The sequence below is a fragment of the Chrysoperla carnea genome, chromosome 4, assembly GCF_905475395.1.
Source record: "Chrysoperla carnea chromosome 4, inChrCarn1.1, whole genome shotgun sequence".
In the NCBI taxonomy this organism is placed as follows: Eukaryota; Metazoa; Arthropoda; class Insecta; order Neuroptera; family Chrysopidae; genus Chrysoperla; species Chrysoperla carnea.
Window position 1 is genome coordinate 69950445 of NC_058340.1, and position 24671 is coordinate 69975115.

General features: G+C 30.1%; 3 protein-coding genes and 1 pseudogene across 3 annotated transcripts; 1 reads left to right on the plus strand and 3 right to left on the minus strand.

The window, feature by feature from the left end:
• Nucleotides 1-900: 900 nt before the first annotated feature.
• Nucleotides 901-2832, plus strand: LOC123298898 (annotated as a pseudogene).
• A 713-nt stretch (nucleotides 2833-3545) lies between these two features.
• On the minus strand, nucleotides 3546-3947 carry LOC123298899 (branchpoint-bridging protein-like). The gene has a single exon (XM_044880997.1). It carries the CDS (start codon nucleotides 3945-3947, stop codon nucleotides 3546-3548), a length of 402 nt encoding a protein of 133 aa, XP_044736932.1.
• Nucleotides 3948-8156: 4209 nt separating this feature from the next.
• LOC123298900 (neuropeptide-like 3) lies at nucleotides 8157-8564 on the minus strand. The gene has a single exon (XM_044880998.1). It carries the CDS (start codon nucleotides 8562-8564, stop codon nucleotides 8157-8159), a length of 408 nt encoding a protein of 135 aa, XP_044736933.1.
• Nucleotides 8565-22261: 13697 nt separating this feature from the next.
• On the minus strand, nucleotides 22262-22743 carry LOC123298409 (testis-specific gene A8 protein-like). Its single transcript, XM_044880404.1, has one exon. It carries the CDS (start codon nucleotides 22690-22692, stop codon nucleotides 22312-22314), a length of 381 nt encoding a protein of 126 aa, XP_044736339.1. The 5' UTR covers nucleotides 22693-22743; the 3' UTR covers nucleotides 22262-22311.
• Nucleotides 22744-24671: the final 1928 nt, after the last annotated feature.

The following is a 24671-nucleotide window of genomic DNA, read 5'->3' on the forward strand; positions in this document are numbered from 1 at the left end:
GTAATTAAATATAATCGATCCTGCTGTCTTGTTTCTAACTGATTCTCATGATTATTAATTCATAAGATCTTTGATTTATTAATCAAAGTTTTTTGTTTGTTTATATCAAAATTTAACAAAACTTCTTTTTTGCATTAATAATTTAAGATATAAACTTTTTTTTTAATAATTAACATCTAAAAGCAAACTTATTTATATATAAAGAAAACAATTTTATATTTTCCATTTTATAAACCAAAATTATTCGAAAATTAAGTTGAATTTTGTTCTAATCTATTGAGATGAAAGGCAAATAGACTAATAGAGGCATTCCTTGTGTTTTTTTAACTAATAGTGTGTGTAGGAATGACAGATGATAGACAGAGGTGGATTTAGGCTTAGGCCTGTGAGTTACCAATATTTAAAAGGCCCAATTAGCTTAATTTTACTATATTTTCTCTCACTATTACAAAGCTTCATTTAAAAATACCAAATATTTGAAAATTAAATGTTTAAATTCTATAATTGCTTCCGCATAGAACAAAAAGGGCACCATCTCGGATGGGGTCTAGGGCGGCATCGAAACTTAATCCGCCACTAATGATAGAAGCAATAATCAGGGCTTTCTGTCACAGTTCGATTCATACTTGCTAATAAAATTACAAATATCCACACTACTGCCTTTTTCTCTTACTGTCTTTCATCTCATTATTTGAATTCATTAAATTAAAGTACGTTCTTTTTTTTTTTAACTATTGCAGATATAGTAAAATTATGGAAGAAAGTATTTCAGCTGAATTAAGAGGCATGAAAAGTTCAATTGAATTAAATTTATTTTCATTAAAATTAATTGGAATTTATCCAATTCATACTCAATTAAATATCATAAATGCAATACAATTATTTTGGGGCTATATTTTATTTGGATGGTTTACAATATTCATTATCACGGAATTTATCGAATTATATAATATTTGGGGTAATTTATCTGAAATGACAACAAACGCAACAGTTTCATTACTATATTTAGTTGGATTTATAAAATTTATATCTTAATTTGTATGAAACCAAAATTAAAGTACATGACTGATTACGTCATTAAAATGGAACATAAACAAATGAATGATTTAGTGACAAATATTTATCGGAATTATTCGCAACGTGCATTAAATATTACAAGTTTCTTTTATAAATTAACATTTGTAACAATTTTAGCATTTTTTGTTGTACCACAAATAGAATTACATTTAATTGAACCAACTTATGTAAAGTTTTTAAATGGTACACAAAGTAATGTAATTAAGAAACCATTAGTGTTTAGTTCATGGTTTCCATTTGATACGAATCGTTCCCCGGGTTATGAAATTGCATTCACGTTGCAAGTGATATCAGGTACAATTGGTGCAACATTTTTGGGTGTATCTGATACATTTATTGTTGTTATGATGATTTTTGCAATTGGACAATTACAAATTTTACAAAATAATCTTGAAAATTGTGGTAATTTTAACAGTACAAATTGTGATATTTATCAAACTATTTTAAAATGTATTGAACATCATATTGATATTATTGAGTAAGTATCTTTAAAAGTAGTCTTTTTAAAAAATTAAGCAAAAAATATTAACTTTTCGGGCCTGTTCGTGTGCTTTCGTAATAAATATAAGTCGTACTTAGTAAGTTAAAAAAAAACTTGTGATAGAAATATGGTGAAATTAGTTAAAATAAATTTAATTATTCAGATTATTTCTCTGCTCTAATATTTTCACTCTCAAATACCATTCAATAACTTAAAGACCATTTATTACATGGGCTGAGCGTCAAACGATTTAAAATGTGCCAAAATCTGAGGTAATTACTTGGGTCAAATCCATCATGGCGGTGATGTGGAAATGTCAAAACAAAATGTTGTCATACTTGTCATTGTAGATTCGTAAAAAAATGTAAGGTTATATATGATAAATATTTTTTTAAGTTAAAAAGCGAAAAAGTTCAGGGAAACCACGATTCATGAGTTTAATAATCTCTTAAGTCTGCTAAAAAATGTACCTATCTGTAGAAAGGCGCTCAGTATTGTTCCTCGTTGTTACAGATATATAACAAAATTAAAAAATTGGATAAATCCAGTAATGTTTTTTGATTTTTTAATATGTTCTTTGATGTTATGTGCAATTGGATTTCAAGCTACTTTGGTAAATGCTATAATAATATTTTTTTGGGAAGCAAGACAAACTTCATTTATTTGTTATTTTTAGCATGGCCCAAGTTTACGATTATTTTTCCTTGTTGAATATTTAATTGCCATGCTAATTCAATTATTTATGTTTTATTGGTATGCAAATGAATTATCAATTGAGGTTTGTTAAACTTCTATTCAAATCCAAAGAACTTTCCTGTGTTAAAACGCCCCGACCTTGTTATTAAAGCTTTGTTCCAAATGATATGCAATCTATTAAATCAGTCACAAATAATTGCGTATTTTATTTAGAAGGTTCTTTGAATTTGAAAATTACTCTGAAGTTTTTAGAACTGGAATTGTTTAAACTATATTTAGAATCTATTTTTAGAGTATGAATGTAGCGAAAAGTGTTTGGTGTTGTAATTGGTATACTTTTGACAAAAAATCATCTCAACTATTGTATTTTATTTTAATGCGATCTCAAAAACCATTATTTTTGACTGCTGGACCATTTAGTAAAATGTCTATGTCAGCATACTTGGGTGTAAGCTAAATTGACTATGTTTAATAAAGCTTCACCAAAAATATCTCAATTTATCTTTCAGATTTTAAAAGCATCGTACACGTATTTGACGCTTTTACGACAGCTGTACAATTTTGACGAATCTGATTAAGACAAATACTTTACATTAATGTTGGTTTAATGATAAAACCAACAAATTTGGACGTTTATAGGTATATACTTTTTCAGCTGTTATTCTTGTGATTTAACAGGATAAATATAAGTTTTAATTCTATATTATATTGAAAATTCTACAATATTTAAAATACTTTGCATTTAAATTAAACGTTATTCGAAACAATTATCCGTTCTGTAAATCACATCGCATAGAACATCAATGAGTGTGAGAGAGTACATATGTAGATACATATACATTAAGCAAGGTGCATAAGAAAGATACTTTTGTATGTTTGTTATGTTAATGTTAATGACGATTAATTTTATTTAATTGATATTTACTTTTTCATTTAATTTGAATGTCTTAGAGTAATCGAAGAGAGATTTCGGAGAAGTGTATCAAAATTCAAAAATATTGTTTAAATAATGTAAAATAAGAAATTGTAAAAAATAAACAAATTTAAAAATAAGTCTGAGCAAAAGGTTTTTATTTTGAGTTTCAGTTTTTTCTGTACCTAAGTATTAATATTTCTATTTAGAGATATATTTAGCTGATTTTACGGAGAAAATGCCTCCGTCGCTATTATTAAGTTTCTGATTTTCATTAAAAAAAAAACTTTTTTTAGAAAAAAATATTTATTTTATCATAATTTACAAAAGAAAATGTCATAAATAAAAAAAATCACAATTTAGAGATGAACACATTATTTACCAGATTGATGAACGGATAAGTGGTGCTGGGTGAGCAGCAATACCAACAGCTGGTGATGATAAAATAGTACGTGGAGCCAACAAACCTGGAGCACCAAGAGTTAATGGAGCTGGAGCTAAAGCTGGTGCACTAAGTAAACTTGGTGATGAGATGATGGTACGTGGAGCCAATAAACCTGGAGCGCCAAGAGTCAATGGAGCTGGTGCCAAAGCTGGTGCACTAAGTAAACCAGGTGATGAGATGATGGTACGTGGAGCTAATAAACCAGGAGCACTTAGAGCCAATGGTGCTGGTGCCAAAGCTGGGGCTGCACTGAGTGCCAGTGGTGCTCCAAGTAAATTACCAGCTAAAGCTGATGATCCAAAGATAGCGAGTACAACTGTGATGTATTTGAACATTTTGGACGATTTGTTTATTTTTTTGAAATAACTTTGGTTATTTGTTTTGAATTGATTTGTTTATCAACTGATATCGATTTCAAACAATACCCAACTATTTATATACCCAAAAAAATTATATGGCTTGAATAATTAATTAATCATGATAGATTGAAATTCTTTTACGCATACAGGTGGGAGACAATGTTAGGTTAACCCTAGCATTTAAAAAAAAAAATAAATAAAAAAATATACATATGTTTATTGAAATTTTAGCAATTAGTTACATCATTTTTAGTTTGGAATATACACATACTTTTCGTAAAATTTTGATTTGAGGTCGTCCACTGTTTTGATCGTTCCAAATTTTGTGTGTGCATTTTTTTTTTAAATTTATTATATCCTCAAATAAATAATTTTTTAATTCTTATTATCTAACATTGATTTGCTGCTTTTATAAATATTCAGTGGCGGATTTAGGATCTAATGATTTAACTCTGATTATAGTATTATTTTTTCATGTTTGTAAGTGGCATGACTATCATTTTCGCAAGAGGTTTTTTTTTTTTTTGGTTCCTATTTTTAACCCCCTCTGGTGTGTGTCTGTGTGTTTGTCTGTCTGTGGCATTGTAGCGCCTAAACGGATGAATCGATTTTAATTTTTTTGGTTTCATTTGAAAGGTATTTTAACGGAGGTATGTTTCAAGTGCGAGTTCGTACTCGAAAAAACTAAAAAATTGGCGATGATCTTCAAAATTGATTCAGTTTGGAAAAATAATTTTAACATATAAATAATTACGATGGGAATGAATGGTCAAAAAAACCTGGCTCCATTCATTTCGAAAATTGAAATGGTAAAATAATTAAGTAATTCAAAAGAACAAAGTCAACTCAAATATTTCAATTTCAATTAAAATATTTCCAAAAGTTTGTCCCAAAAAAGATAGCTCTCTAAGTATCCTTTTCATCTCATATATGATATCCTTGACCATCACTTTGATATTGATTAAAGAAGGAGTGTTATAAGTTTAAAATGTTTATCTGTGCGTCTGTGTGTTTCTCAGTGGCATCGTAGACCATAAACGGTCGAACCGCCTTGATTGAGAACATTTTATAGCTAAGTTTCCAAAAATCGGTTTATAAGGAATAAATCGCATTTGTCGGGGGTTTTTTAAATTTTGTAAATTTCACTTGTTGTACTATTTTATTACAATAAAACATCCTCTACAAATATCGTCTAAAAATACCATCCATAAAAACTTTAAAATCCGCCACTGTTAAGACAGATGTGATTTTGATCTTTTATTGTAAAATTTTGAATGTAAAATTAAAAACAAAAAAAACAAGTGAAAACAAACAATTGACTGAGTTAATTGTTGAAATACCATGTATAGGCAGTGTTGATAACTCTGTCACATTTCACATACATACATATCTGACATATTTAACTGATATTCTCATATAATGCGCAAGTGTTGATGCGCACTCGTTTGTTTTTTTGACGTCACGTAAATAACAAAAGATACTCACTTTGATATTAATACATACTATAAAATTTGTACCTAATTAACGCCCTCGTGGGTAAACAGTGATGTTAACAAAAAAATGTTTCAAACAAAAGTTGTTTATTTTTTTGTAAGGAACATTTTTTACATTTAAACTTTTATTCTATCTCTAACGGTTTACAAGATGGGTACTACGGACCCATGACCCAATTGACCCATGTTGCTCATTTACGAACTTGACCTCACTTTTTACGTCCTAAACACGCTGTAAAAATTTCAGCTTGATATCTCTTTTCGTTTTTGAGTAATCGTGACCACAGACGGACGGACGGACGGCCGGACGGACGGACGGACAGCCGGAAATGGATTAATTAGGTGATTTTATGAACACCTATACCAATTTTTTTTTTGTAGCTTCAATATTTTTAACCGTTACAAACTTGGGACTAAACTTATAATACTATGTATATTTCATATATACATGGTATAAAAAGATTTAAATGGAAGGTTATTCAATCATAATTTATGCATTAAATATGATTATTTATTTTAAAATGGTGTTAACATTAATACTAAAATATTTTTGTTATGATTAATTGAATTATAACAAATGTCACAAAAAATTATTTATTTGTTTATTAACAATACTTCAAGTCCTTGACACCACTTAACGCCCGTTTTTTTTTTAGTGCAAAATTATAATCTGTTGTGGCCGGTTTATTTAAGGCCATATTAGCAACTATTAGTTTACATGAATGACTTGTGTAATATATGCAAAAGTGGTTTTGACCAGACAAAATTACTTTGAAAATTTATTAATTCATGAATAAATTTTTGTGTTTATATTTTTATAATTTCTTGAGCGAAATAAGTGTCATTCATTTTCGGCAAAGTCCGTGTTACGCAGTCATATAACTATAAGGGTTCCGCTGTTTGTACTATTTATAATAGGTTGGCTGATAAGTCCCCGGTCTGACACATAGATGGCGTCGCTAGTATTAAATGCATATTATTTTTATATAGTACCAACCTTCAAATGTTTCGTGTCAAAATTTGACGTCTGTAAGTCAATTAGTTTGTGAGATAGAGCGTCTTTTGTGAAGCAACTTTTGTTATTGTGAAAAAAATGGAAAAAATGGAATTTCGTGTTTTGATAAAATACTGTTTTCTGAAGGGAAAAAATACAGTGGAAGCAAAAACTTGGCTTGATAATGAGTTTCCGGACTCTGTATTTTTTCCCTTCAGAAAACAGTATTTTATCAAAACACGAAATTCCATTTTTTCCATTTTTTTCACAATAACAAAAGTTGCTTCACAAAAGACGCTCTATCTCACAAACTAATTGACTTACAGACGTCAAATTTTGACACGAATCATTTGAAGGTTGGTACTATATAAAAATAATATGCATTTAATACTAGCGACGCCATCTATGTGTCAGAGCGGGGACTTATCAGCCAACCTGTTAAGTAATATCGTTAAATGTGGGTCTTAAAAATTCAATTATAATATTTTCAGATTTTTAAATCGCTTGGCTTAAAAATATAGAAGGCGGGTCACAATTTCTGCATATTTTGGGTCGTATCTGATGCTATGTTCAATTGAGAAGAAAAGTTATATTCTTTGTACCCATTCTTTTTAATCCAACGACGTATGAAAATTGAACAACTAGTGGCAAAGCTAGAAGGGTTTTAAGATTTATAAAATTTCATTTTTGATAGTTTATAACTTTTTGATCATTTTTTGTTCATTTTAAAGTTAATTTTTGGACATTTTTTTTGTCCATTTGTTAGTCATTTTTTGGTCATTTTATGTTCATTATTTTCTTTTTGTTCCCTTTTTTATTTGTTTTTCGGTCATTATTTATTGGTTTTTTTATTTATTCTTAGTTCGTTTTTGATCCACTTTTGTCCAATATCCATGAAAACTTCTTTCTAGGTAAATTTTGGAACTAAGTGTTCTCAATTACATTATCTTACAGGGTTAAAATTAAAAATTCAATGATCTGTGATCTTGAAATAGACAATTCGTCTATTTAATTCAATTTTCGTTATTTTTGGGTCAAATTACCTTACTTACACATTTTTTTTGCACCAAGTGTCCCTGAAAATGCTTAAAATTTTATCCTTATATTTTTTTGACTAGGTATACAAATAAAAAATTGTTAATAAGGCATTATCAAAAAAATATTCTCGAAAAATCAACTCTCTACATTTCCTCCGACAGCTGAAGATTTTCGAAAAAATGGTTTAGATGAAAAATCTTAGTTTTTTTATGAGGATCAACTTTCTTCCTAACGTTCTTTATAATTTAAAGTGTTAATCTATCTCTTCCCGTTTAGGATATAAATTGGCTATTAAAGAAATTTGAAGAACTGGGTCAAATCAAGTGTCAGAATGTGATGTCCCCCATCAAACTCAGCAAATTTTGTCTAAGTTATTGTTTTATTGGTTAACTACAAAACAAACTATTAGCCATTATAGATTTAACTGATCCACCCTGTATGATCTTAAAACTTGTTGCCATTTTTGCGACTGCATAAATTATTTTGCAAGAAAAACGGCAGTTCTTTCTTGCCGAAATTCTGTACCATTGAGAATATTGACGGAAAAAAATAAAAAATAAAAATTGATATAGAAAACTTTTTTTATTATAAATATTTATTTACATTTTGTATTTTTTGATAAATTACAAGAGGAAATCAAATTCGAAGAAATCACTAGAATTACCAGATTGATGAACGGATAAGTGGTGCTGGGTGAGCAGCAATACCAACAGCTGGTGATGATAAAATAGTACGTGGAGCCAACAAACCTGGAGCACCAAGGGTTAATGGAGCTGGGGCTAAAGCTGGTGCACCAATAAAACCAGATGATGAGATGATGGTACGTGGAGCCAACAAACCTGGAGCGCCAAGAGCCAATGGAGCTGGTGCTAAAGCTGGAGCACTAAGTGCGATTGGTGCTGGAGCTAAAGCTGGTGCACTTAGTAAAGCTGGTTGGGATCGTACAATTCCACTGCTTGTAGAAATGGCAGCTGGGGCTGCACTAAGAGCAATTGGTGCTCCAAGTAAATTACCAGCCAAAGCTGATGAACCAAAGATGGCGAGTACAACTGTGATGTATTTGAACATTTTGACGGTTTGTTTTTTGTTAAATAACTTTGGTTATTTAGTTAAATTTGATTTGTGTAACTGATATCGATTTCAAACGAGACCCAACTATTTATATACAAAAAATTTTTGCAAAAATCAAATTAATCAATCATGTGATAATATGGTTCACGCATGGGCGGGGTTCAATGTTTGAGTATATTAATATAACTAGGGCCAGGTGTAGTATTTTTTAGCTCTTAACGTCATCAAATTTAAGAATCTATTGACAAGGTCCTGCCTAAAGCAAATTTTTGCATCACGGAAATTTTCATGGCCGGGAATTTTACTTCAAATTGCCTGGAAAGTTTTTAATTTCACGCTGAGCTTAAAGTTGATGAATATATAGTCGGTAATTGACAGTGGTGTAATCATCAAATGAGCTGATGGTATACGATAAAAGAGCCGCAAAAACAGAGGATGATATACGCTTTATGCCAGAAACAGGATTTCGAAATTTTTGATAAACAAATCAAACCAGTGGATTTCTTGACATTTTTAGGCAGGAAGGTATTGCAAAACTTCCAGTGAAACTTTTGGTCTTCACAGGAGAAGTTTAAATAGTTTAAAAGTTTGCATTTTTTTTTCGAATTGAGATTGTCGAATTTTATTAACAATACTACTATGAGCAATCTTAAAAAATTAAAATACTAAAAAAAACTTTTATAAAATCCTTTTTGCTAAATATCAGTTGAGAAATCTAAAGGGTTATAAAAATCTTGGTACATGGTACACTGGTGGACCTGAATCAGCCTCGAAACTTCTTTGGCGCCCAGGCTAGAATGGTAATTTTCAAGCTTAGCCCGTTCATATTTTATTAGATGAAACTTTTTAACTGGTATTCTTCATATTTGGAATGATCTTCTTATTTGAATATCGTTCATAATTTTTGTCTCCTGAAAGAGAATTTTCCCTCTAATAATTTTCGTAAATGAAAATTTTTTTCTCCAGATATGTAAATTTTTGAAAGGGAAAAGTTTGTCCTCGGATATGAAAATTTACGTAAAGAAAAAATTACTTCCCAACTATATTTTCGTCAGGGGAAAATTTTTTTGAGAATTATATCCTCTTAAATTTTCAGCCGTCCTGAAATGGTTGCCAAATACTACACCTGGTCCTACACCTATAAGTATTAGCAATTGTGTCTGCTAAGTTGTTGTTTTTGAAATTTTTGCAATTACTTGCATCATTTTTAATTCACTTAAACTAAACTAAAGGCCATCTACTTGTTACAATTTTGTGTAAAATGTTATGGTATTGTTTTTTTAATGGGTCTATTTTTTTTTTATAAATATAATTTACATAATTTTGTTAATTCATGGGCGCCATCAACACGGATGTCCAAAATAAGAAAAAAGAAAATAGTCAAATTATCCCAAAGTTGCCATGAAATTTTTATCAATCTGTTAAGGGTTCAAAGAACACTTCAAGTAGCTGAAACCTTGAAAAATGGATGTGATTTCAGCTGAAAAGAATGACCCAAAATAAGTATGTTTCAAAAAAAATTCCAAGATCGGATAAAATTTGCCTGAATTATCCAAAAAATCGAATTTTTTAACTTTATGACGTCATCAGAATCCAAAAAATTTAGTTTTGCTTTATCATATGCAAATTTTATCCAATTTTGATAAACCAAGTATGTAATCCTACTAAATTTGGGTCATACTTTTCAAATTTGTGGTCAAAATTAATCTAGCTATAAAAGATTTCAAGAATGTGGAGTCCTCGTCCCGGAATTAAGCACATAAGTGATAGTTAGCAAAAAACTGACAAGTTCGAGCCAAAATTAGTGGGTTTCAAAAAAATTCCAATAAAATCGGATCACATATGCCTCTGTTATCAAAAAAATTGAATTTTTTAACTTGATGACGTCATCAAAATCCAAAAAATTAAATTTTGCTCTATCAAATCCAAATTTTATCCAATTTTAATAAACCAAGTGTGTAATCCTACTTAATTTGGGTCATACTTTTCAAATTTGTTGTCAAAATTAACCTAGCTTTAATAGGTTTCAAGAATGTGGGGTGCTGGTCCAGAAATTAAGCACATAAGTGATAGCTAGCGAAAAACTGGCATCACCGCTGAAAAGAATGACGCAAAATTAGTGGGTTTCAAAAAAAATTCCAATAAGATCGGATCAAATTTGCCAGTGTTATCAAAAAAATCAAATTTTTTAACTTTATGACGTCATCAGAATCCAAAAAATTTAATTTTGCTTTATCATATCGAAATTTTATCCAATTTTGATAAACCAAGTATGTAATCCTACTAAATTTGGGCCATACTTTTCAAATTTGTGATCAAAATTAACCTAGCTCTAATAGATTTTAAAAATGTGAAACTTGGTCCCGGAATTAAGCACATGAGTGATAGCTAGCGAAAAATTGAAATCACAGCTGAAAAGAATGACCCAAAATTTGTGGGTTTCAAAAAAAATTCCAATAAGATCGGATCAAACTTGCCTTTGTTACAAAAAAAACGAATTTTTTAACTTAATGTATTTATGTAAATAATGAGCGCCTTTTACATGATTCTTTACTAACTTTTTGTTTTACGTAAAAGACCTACATTTTTTTTTGCGAATATTTCTTATGTGCCGGTGATGGGTGCCTCCTTTGCCACGCCCTAGCTCCGGACCTGTCTGTACTCACCTTTACCGATCAAAACTGACACCATGGTGCTTAAAATTACTTTTATATATAGGATCATCTTTTTTAACATGATTCCTGGTGGGTCATTTCACCCGAAATATTTAAGCATAGGCTTTCGTAGTCTAAAACACTTTTGAGAATTAGGTCCCTTTGATAAACAAAGATTTCTATTTATAAAAACCTACATTAATAGTTGATTTATTGAAAGATTAACCATAGCTATAAAATCACTGGAATTGATTTTGTCGATAATGGTACAACGCTGATGCTCAATAAAATACTCGTACATTAAAAAGAAATCAAATATCCATAGTTCCTAGTCATAAAGTTTGCGCAATTAACCATGGAACAATTTATGTGAAGTCAAATAAAGGAAGAAATTACAGGTACACGATCAAGCAATCGTGAGGTGTTTTTTTTTTTCGTAAAAGATACCTGCTACAAAGGGTAGATGTACATCTTTAAGATAAATGCCTGAGACGAAATTGAGCTACGAAAATTCCCCCAAATAAATAAAACGAAACAAATATATTTTAAATTAAAAAAAATTTATTATAAATATTTTTCATTATTTGTATAAAAAAAATTGTATGATAAATAATTTACAAACTGATGAAACTGATGAAGTCTAAATGACTAGAGCCTCTTATATTTACATCATTGAAATCACAGTATTATCAGCTATTTACCAGATTGATGAACGGATAAGTGGTGATGGAGCGAGTCCAATAGCTGGAGATGACAAAATAGTGCGTTGTCCCAACAAACCTGGAGCACCAAGTGCTAATGGTGCTGATGCTAAAGCTGGTGATGAGAGAATTGTACGTGATGAGATTAAACCTGGTGCACCAAGAGTTAATGGAGCTGAAGCTAAAGCTGGAGCGCTAAGTAACCCAGGTGATGAGATAATGGTACGTGGAGCCAATAAACCTGGAGCGCCAAGAGTCAATTGGGCTGGTGCGCTAAGTGCTAATGGTGAACCAATCAAACCTGGTGAACCAATTAAGCCTGGTGCACCAATTAAACCTGGTGATGATCGTAAAATTGTGCTTGTTGAAATAGCAGCTGGAGCTGCACTAAGTGCAATTGGTGCTCCAAGTAAGTTACCAGCCAAAGCTGATGAACCAAAGATGGCGAGTACAACTGTGATGTATTTGAACATTTTGACGGTTTCTTTTTTGTAAAATAACTTTGGTTATTTAGTTAAATTTGATTTGTGTAACTGATATCGATTTCAAACAATATCCTAGTATTTATATACAAAATTTATTTTTTTGTTAAATTAAAATCAATTTTACGCACTGGGTGGGGACGTCATTAGCTTTATTTTGATTACTACTGGAAATAATAATCCTGACTAAATCCATACACTTAATTATCTTGAATATGCGCTGTACAATGAAAAATATCCGATTATTAGTATCTAAATTATAAATATTTTTAGGAAGGAACAAACTTGAGGAGACAAATTGACTTAAGGCGAAAGTATCCTTGCGCTCTTTTTACTCCGATTGGTTATTCAAGACTCAATTGTACGGTTATTTACTTACCATAAAAACTTCATTACGATACGACTAAATTTAGGGCTCAACATACAAAAATCTAAACGCTTTCTTTCGTATACTTTCTTATACAACCCATTAAGGTAGTGGAACCAATGATGGCCCTGGTCCTATGATAGCCCACATTTGAAAAAAAAAGTATTCAATGGCAAATTCATTTCATATTTTATAGGCATGCGTAAAAACTATCTTAGATTCCGTATGTTTGCTTAGATCTTTAAAACAACGCAACGGATTATGATGCAGTTTTTTCTAATAGAGTTATTTAAGAGGAAGGTTTTTATGTATAATATAGTAGAGAAAAGTGTTGAAATAGGGGTTGGAAGAGATATGCTTCAAAAACTTCAAAAGCTGTGCATCGATTAAGCTCAAATATTGATAAGATATACAACCAGCTTTAAGGATTGTTTTTATCTATTTTTAACCTTCGGGGAGGTGGAAAGCTGGAGCGAGCAAGTGGGGAAGGATAATCGAAAATTTTCAAATATACTCAAGTGGGGTATCAAATAAAAGAGCATGATGTATACATTACAAAACTGTAATCCCTACACAAGGCGGGATGTGGGAGTAGGAGTGAAAGTGGGAATCAAATTAGGGTTTATGAACATACGTCGATTTTGCATCCAGCTCCTCATTTGTGTTAGGTTGACCACTAAAAGATTTGGCATGAACAAAAATTTATCAAAATAAAGATAGCTAATTTTTCAACGTGAATTCTATCATCCATTCTGTGTGTTTGTATTGTAATTTTAGCAATTACTTGCATCAGATAAAAAAATATTCGTAAACTTTGTAAAGGCCGTCCACTGTGTTTGTTTACCTAAGAAATATGTATCAAACGGTAACGCTCGTTCTAAATTCTGCACTTGTTTTGATGTTTTGATTTTTTTTTTTTTTTTTTTTGTTACATGAATTATGACACAAGATTATAATCAAATTAATATCATTTTATATGTGGTATAAATTTTAATTAATACGATAAACACATAACACAAAAATTGTAATTGAATGAAATGCTGGTAAGCTGGTGTGGAAGTCATAATTAATTCTGGTATAATATTTATTTTTTTTTTTGCATGATACTTTAAAATCATATTTATGAGTGTTTATTACAAAATATTTTTTTTATTGATTTCCGCCATAAAAAAAGAAATATGAATACAGATCAGTTTTTCATTTGTCATTGTCTTTGTGTAACAAGTATTACTCGATGGATGCTGATGAAATTTTTTTAATTCTTACTTGATTGAAATGGATGAATTCGTTTGAATTTTTACTCCATTGAAGGTTAGAAATTCTTTGGATTCTTTCTCCTTGTGTCACAAATTTATCAACAAAAGCTATAATGTAATAAGGGAAAAAAAGCGAGTTAATTGTTGAAATACCCTGTATGGAAAGTTTTGAATGTTAGTGCTGACAATATTTTTTGTAAATTATTGAAGAGTTTTGAAAACCAACACAATTTTATAAATTACATGCTGTGAACTGCCCGCTTTGCTGGGCAACATCCCCACTTTCACCCCTCCCTCAATATCCCCTTGCTTAGAGGCTACAGTTTTGTAATGTACACGTCATACTCTTTTATTGGATACCCCACTTGAGTATATTTGAAAATATTATTCATCCTTACTTCCTCGCTTCACCTTTCCATCTCCCGAAGCTTAAAAATAGATGAAAATAATCCTTGAAGCTGGTTGTATATCTTGTCAATAATTGAGCTTAATCGCTGCACAATTTTTTTGTTTTAAAGCGCATCCTTTTCAATCCCTTACTCTATTATATTTTGCATGTATTATGTAAACAAACCTTCTTCTTGAATCACTCTATATATTAGACAAAACCTCATCAAAATCCGTTGCGTAGTTTTAAAGATCTAAGCATAAATATAGACATAATTGGTACCTACAGGCAGCAGAAAGCGACTTCATCATACCATGTATATATGAATATGTCAAGGTATATTAAGTTTAGCCCCAAGTTTTTAACGCTTAAAAATATTGATGATACGAACAAAATTTTGGTATAGGTGTTCATAAAATCACCTTATTAGTAAATTAGTACCTAATCAATCATTATTTAATAGCTGTTACCCTTCAAATTTTATTATTTATCAAAGATAATGGAATTATATTAAAAATAAATTAAAATTTAATTTGCCTGCCAAAATTCAATAAATTCATACAATTCTCATGTAAATCAAATTTTAGTTTTATTATTAGAAATACCTTGATATTTATTTCTATTTTTTATGAATTTTTATCAAATCATTATTTTGATTGCACATGAAACCTTCTCTTAGTAAGAAGATTCCACAGGGGCAAATAAAGCATTTGTAACAAAAACCTTTTGCCATTTTTATTTTGAGAAAACTATGTGTTGATTTTTATAATCCTTCATAAATTAAATACTTTTTAAGATCCCAAAAAACAGTCCATTCATTTGCATCTTTATAGTTTTAGTGTCTAAGTTCATTTTCGAATCCATAAAATTGAAGTTGAGAGGTCAATATGGACTTTTTCTGAGTATCTTTTAAATAATTAACAATTTTATGCTTCTCTTATCCATTAAAAAAATTCCTTATTTAATTGCACTAACAAACACAGTAAACGTAAATTGAATGACAAGGTAAATCGAGAGCAATAACAATAATAACATAGACCTGTTTGTGATGGGGTTATCTAACTACACCAAAAAAAAACAACTTTCAATGCAAAACAAGAGTTGAGTTTTCTGACTTTTGTCCGGAAATTCGGTATTGATACTCCACTGTTCAGAAATCGTAAAAATACTAATTTCACAATAACTTACAAAAATTGTTCTGGCCATAAAAAACGTAAAAAAAAAAAAACTTTAAGTACTTTTTATTACTTTATATTTTTTTTACAATAACGTTTCCAATAAATTCACAATTGGATTCACCCATTTCGAAACAAAAGTATATACGGCATCTCTACGTGCGACACGTGAGCCAATCGCTCCAAATAACGAGACTCGTAATCGACGTGTTATTAAACGAGCTGCATTTCGTAAATCAACTAAATTATTACCGGTTATATGAAATTCCGAAGCACGTTTCGGATGATTCGATGATTCTGCTGTATATTCTTCTTCATTATTCGATGCAGATGTTTTCCATGAATCCATCGATTTATTATCTTCATCAAGTATTATTTCATTTTCAATTTTTGATGATGTTGTTGTTGTTGTAATAAATGCCATTGGTGGTGCATCTTTAAATCGAAATATTCGAGTTGAATCCGATGTTGATTGACAAACATTTCTAGAAATTAATAACATAATTGTTAGAAATGACAATGGTAATTGTATTAAATGTTTTGACATTGTTTCAATTGTATTTTAAAATTTATTAATAAATATTTGTTTTTTGTATGGCTCCTAAACTATCAGACATTTCGTGTAAAATTTAGTATTTATATAAATGATCAAATTCGGTTTAACAATTGTCTATTGTCATTTTTTCTTATACCCTGTGTATGAAACCTGTAATACAAAGAAGAAGCTTTTTCGGTTCCGAAAAGATTCGCGTGACTTTCTGTACGCGGTTTTATCTCTAACGTTTTCTTTGGTAACGTTTCCTAGAATTTCACTGCTTCCATTAATCGGTGATGACCATAAAAAAGGGTGGTTAATTTTGGTCCGACACAACCTCAATTTTGTGAAAAATGAAATTTTCTGAATAGTTTAAAAATATGAAGTTACAGCGGATTTGTTGAGATTTCAAGGTTATTTTGCTCTGTTCAGAGTTCGATAGCAGGCAAGTTCGGTGTTCGGGTACAAAGTTAAAGAAAATTTAACTTATGTGCAGAAATCGTGAGTAAATCTCTCATCACGCGAACAAAATTGCCGAAGAGCTCACTCAAGTGCTGACATTACGGTTTAAGCGAATCACACTATCAATGATACTCTGAAGGAATTCGATATTTACTATCAAGTGCCGGTTATCCGTCCTATGATTTTCCATTTCGAGCTTTGCTCAGAGGTTAATACCGGAACAGGGCCTAGCTAAGCCAGCCATAGTTGCACACCTCTCCTTTCCTTTCATTTCCCCTGTATTTTTTTCCCGGTAATAATCACAGGGTATTAAAGTAATCAATATGTTCAATTTCAATTTATGGTTACTGATAACAGTTGAGCGTGGTCGTTTAATATTAATTTGTTTAAGTGTAATTTTAGGAAAATAATTTAAATGACTTTATTTGACACATCAAAAATTTGAGACCATTTTTATGATCATCCTCTTTAAGGTTGAAATTTAATGAGGAAATTTCATTATTTATGGCCCAAAAAAAATTACTTAATATTATGCAAGAATTAAAGAGTATATATAATAAAATTTATTTATTTTTTCCACTAAAAATTACTCTACCAATCGGTTTCCATTTTAGTGTCGGTTTCGGTAGTCAGAAAATCCAAAAAATTCTACTTCTAGATTCTTTAGAAGTAAACTCCAAAAAATGCTATAAGGCATTAAACTTTTGTTAATTTTATTTTCTACATTTTTTAATCCAAAAATTCGGAGATTATACCTAAACCATTTTTTTCCTGATGTGTACAGTCTAAAAATGGAAATTTCGTAACCTTAGTATCTCATTGTTATTTACCAAAATTGTATTACGGTGGGCCAAGTGACCTATTGTCGAAAATTTGTTAGTAAAATAATACATTTGATGTAGGCTGACTTTTTAATAAGATATGAAGAAAATATTTAATCGCCATTGTATTATAGTGTAATCGAATAATTTTTTAATTAAATTAAACTATCTCGACCCGTGCAGAATTCTCTCTTGGTATGTTTGTATAGATAATGGGTGCCGAGTGTTATTTAATATTTATTACAATAAATTAATTAGTAATAATTTTAATGACTAATAAAATTACTTACATAAATTTTTGAAAAATTAGAAATAATTAATTTTTTTATTATATAATGCATATCTCCATCAGACATTAGCCATATCGCCACATTGTCGACGAATGTTAGGTAATTTCCGGGTACCTTCGAATATTAAATAATAAAAAAGCATCCTGTGGACTATTTTAATCTATTATGACTTACAGCTCGTTTTGTAATTAACCAATCAAAAAATTATTCAGACAAAAGTTGGAGAGTTTGATTGTGTTCTGACATCAGATTGTACCTAGTTCTCCAAGTTGCTCTAATAGTCAATTTAGATCCTAAATGGTATAAAAGTTAGAATAATAGGCACTTTGAAATAGAAAGTTGATTCTCATAAGAAACTCTAACAGCTTTCGGAGGAAATGCGACTTAAAATTTCTGTCTCGTCCTGTTGAAGATCCGTGACATTATCCTCGTCCTTTCATTGTTCGAATATCATACTCAATAGCTTTTGACTAAGATAAAATAAGATGAATCGATATAAGGAATAGTAGTACCTGTCGAATATAGTTATTAGAATGAATGATATATCTAATCTTTACAAAATTTTATAACAATAGGGTATTATGAAACAAAAAGTTTAAGATTGAATAATATAGCTATTTGTAATTCTACATGAGTATAAAATTATCGAATCAAAGAAAGTCGGTACATTATTTATTAAATCAAGAATAAAAATATCACTTTCAAAATTTAAATTTTAAACATTTGAACCACTTTTTTTATGTAAAATAATTTTGTATTCAAAATTTGTCGTTCATGTGTCAATATAATATGATAATATTCGGGTAAGATTAAATCTTTATGAGTTACCGATGAAAATATATCAATTGTATTCTGAAGAGAGAGTTCTTGAAAAGTTGGTTCGTTTACCCCTAAACGTAAAACAACGTACTCTTTAGAGATATCACCGTTTCTCAAAAAAAAAAAGATTTATTTGAAATATCTTTACAGTTGCTGATAATCATCCCTGGTGGAAAAAATATTTGAAAAAAGAGTAAGTCTTAATAAGTCTTAGGAAACACTGAAAAAGTTTTAGAAACTTTAAAAAAGTATTAAGAACTCTGAATAACTCTGAATTAGACTAGTCCGAAAACGTTGAGAAATTCAAAGTTCCTAAGACTTTTTCAGAATTTCTTATTCTTTCTTCAAATATTTTTCCCCCGGGATGTCTTCAGTATTAGGAAAACATCTATAAAAACTATTACATTCGAATCAAGAACACATCATCGAATTTTCGGGTGGAGTGAATTTCATTTATTACTTATTATATGGAGGTAAAAACTCATTCCGCTTTATATTTCTGTCTATAATTAGGTATAATAAAAAAAAAACCATTCTGGAGCTATTTATTTGTTTATATACTTATTCATTTTTTATAAAAGACAATTAAAGCAGGTGACCTCCACAAAATGTAAAAATAGAATGATGTAAGTTCATTCAAAGTTTGCAAGAATATCTTTGAACACAAAGAAATTTACAATAATTTTTATTTACATCCCTTGTTTGTCGTCACACGCAAATGGATGATTGATTTTTGATATCTGAACAACCACTCCCAAAGCATAATCCACGTATAAATAGAACGACTGGTGCTCTAAATCAATCATAATAATCATTTGCGTTTATTTGTAAACAAATCATACAACAATTACCAAAATGTACAAATCATTGATTGTTTTATTCGCTTGCGCTGCTGTCGCATTAGGTGGAATAATTATCACCGATCCTCCAGCACCATTAGCTTTGGCTACTGCTCCTGGTTTGATTGCTCAACCACAACTTATTGCTGCTCGTGCTGCTCCAAGTTTAATTTCTCAACCACAACTTATTTCTGCTGCCGCTGCTCCAGGTTTGATTGCTCAACCACAAATTATTGCCGCTCGTGCTGCTCCAAGTTTAATTGCTCAACCACAACTTATTTCTGCTGCCGCTGCTCCAAGTTTGATTGCTCAACCACAATTGATTGCTGCCCGTTCTGGTATTATTGCTGGTTCACCTTTAATTTCCACCGCTCAAATTTGGTAATCATTTTGATTTCAACGTGTAAAAAGTAATGTTTTTTTGTTTAAATAATGTGTTATTGACTGACTCTTTATAATTATGATTTATTTTTAAAAATATAGTTTTTTAATTTTTCGTACAAATAATTTGTTTGTTATCAATCCTTTTCTTTTCCTCAATTCTTCTATTTTATTTGCTTTCCAATATTATTGGAGACTAGCAGCCAAACCCGGCGTTGTTTGGGTTAAAATACATCGCATGGTCAATGGTTTAAATAATATTTAAGGATCCATTTTTAAATGTAAATGGAGAAGGGTTTTGTTCTTTTCTAAAAGCTTCTTTAGTTCTTTTTCTTGTTAGAAAATCGTTTAATTTAGTAAAATTTATATCCAGACAGAATATTTTAATATAAAATATCTGGATGACCGAGCTTTGCTCGGTATTCTTAAAAAGACACAAATTTTATCACTAATAGAAGACCGTTTTAAATGTCTCCACACAAATACCAATTTGAATGTCCCGGTAATGTATTTTATTTTATTAACTACGATATACACCAATAGATGTCAGGAAGAGTTATAATTTGCATTGTATTTCATTAACTACGATATACACCAATAGATGTCAGGAAGAGTCATATTTTGCGATGTATGTTTCAGTTTTTCATGAAAAAACGAAGTTTTTTTAAAATGAAACCTTGTTAGATCGACTTATCGCCCCAAAAAACCCCTACATACTCATTTTCATGAAAATCGTTGGAGCCATTTCCAAGATCGTTGATATATATATATATATATATATATATATATATATATATATATATATATATATATATATATATATATATATATATATATATATATATATACAAGAATTGCTCATTTAAATATATAAGATATCTCACTTTTAACAATAAATCCCTTGAAAAAACACTAAATTAAAAAATTTAAATTTCGGAAGAAGGCCCAGATAGTTTGTGCTAGGTTCTGTTGGTCGTCGAGAGATGGCGCTAACAGCTCTTGGCAGTCAGTTTAAAGTTCATCATGATTATAGTTGTCGGTTTAAACAAACTTTCTAGATCATTTCTAGAACTTTCTAGAAAATTTCGAATCTATTTTCTAAATTAATTTGCCTCTTGAAGAAAATAGTAAACAAATTTCGTAATAATTATTTTCTAAATTAAATAAAAATTATTGAAACAAAAATTATATTTTCTATGAACATGTGAAAACAAACAATTGACTGAGTTAACTGTTGAAATACCCTGTATAAAAAGTGTTGAATGTCAGTTCTTTTTTTATAAATTAGAAGAGTTTAAAAAAGCCAACATAATTATGGCCATTTATTTGATGACAAAATTATTTTCTAGAATTTTTTTTGCGTTTTTCGAGAATGTTTCGCAAGACCCTTAGTTGAAGCTACCTGAAATTTTTCAACTCCCTATCTTTTATACTTTTAGAGAAAATTAACAAGAAAGTTTTGTCCTAATATACGCCCTCACGGGTAAACAGTGGTGTTAGTATGTTTGAAACATTTATTTGCAAAGAAATAGTTATTTCAATTTGCAAAGAAATTTATATTAGCTTTCTATATTTCGAAACCAAAGCAGATATCGAAAAATTTTCTTATTATTTTTCGTCTACATTCATCATCAAAGTCGAAAAATAAGGTACAAATAATTTCAACCCTAAATCTAAAATTGCCTTGGTGCTCGTACTATCTTAATGAGATGTGCAAGGATTGAATAATACTAGGAATTTCAAAAACTTTATAAATATATTCTTTTCCAAAAAGTTTCCAAAAATCACAAAAAATTCCTAGGTCATCGGGCTTTTTATTATTATTTTATCGTTCAAAGTTGGTTGAAAAAATAATGAATCATGTAGGTTATCCTTTTCTATTGGATATTTCTATATCAAAAAATGTAGAGAGTGTGACAAAAAACTATCCAAAATATTTAGACAATCTTGTAGTTTTCGATGATATAAAAACAAAATTTTAATTATGAATTTATCGAAGATCCATCATTTGATGAACAGAGACGATTATAGTTAGAGTATTGATGCTTGAAGAGCGATATCTATATTATCAAATTTATAAGCATCACTTGCACACAATATATTATATATTTGTGTAGTTGCGTGATATTGTAAAGCTAAAAATAATACATTATTTGACTACAAAGCATGTATTTGGTTTATATGTATGTACCGTGCAATTAACCAAAACTTTTTTACAATACTTTAGGGAAACAAACATATATATATATATTTTGTTTTCGCACATTGAAGTTCCACTAGCTTAGTAATTACCAATGATATAACGGATAGCATCTTTTCGTTTGGAAGGCCGATGGAATGTGCAGTATAATTATTTGTGTACTTCTTTCGACTTCATCTAAGGAAATTCGAAAGACTACGAAGCTCTGGTTTGACGAACAGAATATTACAAAGACAGCAAATAAAAAGGATTAGGGGTAAAGGATTGAATATAAAACAAAATATTTATATGAAAAAATAAAAAACTATAATTTTTAAAACTAAATCAGAGTCAGTCACACATTTTTTTAACAAATTTTTACACGAATGAACTGATTACCAAATTTGAGCGGTGGAAATTAAAGGTGAACCAGCAATAATACCAGAACGGGCAGCAATCAATTGTGGTTGAGCAATCAAGCTTGGAGCAGCGGCAGCAGAAATAAGTTGTGGTTGAGCAATTAAACTTGGAGCAGCACGAGCAGCAATCAATTGTGGTTGAGCAATCAAACCTGGAGCAGCGGCTAAAGCAATTGGAGCTGGTCCAGCAATGATTTGTGGTTGAGCAGCACGGACCACTGTTGTTGAAATTGTAGCTGGTGCTGTTAAAGCTGGAGCAGCAGCCAAAGCTAATGTTCCAGGAGCAGCGATTAATCCACCAGGACGGGCTAATGCGACAGCAGCGCAAGCGAATAAAACAATCAATGATTTGTACATTTTGGTAATTGTTGTATGATTTGTTTACAAATAAACGTAAATGATAATTATGATTGAATTAGAGCACCAGTCGTTCTATTTATACGTGGATTATGCTTTGGGAGTGGTTGTCCAGATATCAAAAGTCAATCATCCATTTGCGTGTGACGACAAACAAGGGATGTAAATAAAAATAATTGTAAATTTCTTTGTGTTCAAAGATATTCTTGCAAACTTTGAATGAACTTACATCATTCTATTTTTACATTTTGTGGAGGTCACCTGCTTTTATTGTCTTATAAAAAAAAGTAAACAAATTATCAAATATCAGTTCCCCACATAGACTCACATGTATTAGTATGATTTCTATTCCGTGATTTTCGCTACATTAACAAGTTAAACCATAGTCACAGTGTCTTAAAAAAGTAGAAAGTACAGTAGAGCTCATGGCGTTAAATTTTTATTTTTAGAATTTTTAAGAATACGTCAAAGATGCTCTTTGGAATACGTTTTTATAGGTTATTTAAGTGATCAATACACTTATCACTTAACAGTGACTGGTAATTTTCAACAGTTACACTTTAGATACATTGAAATCTTACAAAGAATATTTCAATATTTAAAAAATAATATAATTTTCCATTTTATCACCCTCTAAAAGCTAATCTTTCAAATTTTTTTTTGTAATTTTGATGTATATGTGTCTATCTGGGATGTGTTACAAGTATCAAATAATAATTGCATATATAGTCGCATGAAGGAAAACATAAAATATCCATTCTTAGAGAGTCCTAAATGACAGCTTCGATTTTAATGATTTTTAAGAAAATGTTTCTTTTTATATATTGTTTAAAATCAGAATCCTTTCAGAGAGAGGAAATAATCTGGAGAGGAATAACGCAATATCCCGACTGATACATGGACGCCAACGCGCTAATGGTAGAAGTTTGGAATTTCGAGAGGATATTAATTTTATACTGTAGTCATTTAGGAAAGGATTTTTCGAAATGTGTCCTCTAAAAGGATGAAATAGGGGATGAAACTTTGTATGAAAATATATACAATCCATCATTTATGAGTTGATTACGTTTCCCCCCTCCAGATTTTTACCCCCCCCCCTTCTGAGAGGTTTCTAATTTTAAATAATAAACAAAAAGAATCATTATTTTAGAAATCATCAAAATCGGAGCTGTATTCGAGGATTCCCGAGTAAAAACATTTATTGATGCGACTAATAGTAATATTTATAATAATAATGTATGGTTACTATTGAATACAATTTATTATTTTAAAATTGTATGATCAATCACACGGATATTAATAGATTCAATCTATAAAACCCGCCCAATACATTAAATTTAAAACTAGAAGTCAATTTGGTAATTATGCGTTGGCTTTTCTTTTGTAATTTTATACAGTGTGTCGCACATTTAAGATGAAGACACACGCATATTTTCATTATTTATGGGAATATCAACTTGGAATTTTGCATAGTCATACAGGGTGATGGAGAAATGGAGAAATAAGGCCGATTCTTAATATTTTGCCTAGCGTAAGAGATGGTTAGAGATATCGAAAAAAAACGATTAGCCAAAAGTTGTTTACAATATTTTTTTCTAGCCATATACCAATTTTCGCATTTTTAATATTTATTTATTTTCAAAACTTCGGTTAAATATCTGAAAAAAGTAACACATCACGATGTATAACTGTGCAAAATTTCAAATCGATATTTCTTAAATAAGGAAAATATGAGGGTGTCTTCATCTTAAATGTGCGACACACTGTACTAGTTCTATTTGATCTTTTTATGAATAGATTATTTTAAGAAAACGTCTAAATTAAATGATCTCTAGCCCCCACAATTTTAGAATATTTTTTTTAGTTTGATTGGAATGAAATTTGATGTGCCTAATATATTTTTAACATTTAAAAAGTAAATCTTTGTTAACGAGCTTAATCATCCCGGAGAAAAATGAATTTTAGCGTGAGGAGAGAGG

Coding starts and splice junctions, on each gene's coding strand:
- LOC123298409 (XM_044880404.1), bottom strand. CDS start 22,692: ATGTACAAATCATTGATTGTTTTATTCGCTTGCGCTGCTGTCGCATTA.
- LOC123298900 (XM_044880998.1), bottom strand. CDS start 8,564: ATGTTCAAATACATCACAGTTGTACTCGCCATCTTTGGTTCATCAGCT.
- LOC123298899 (XM_044880997.1), bottom strand. CDS start 3,947: ATGTTCAAATACATCACAGTTGTACTCGCTATCTTTGGATCATCAGCT.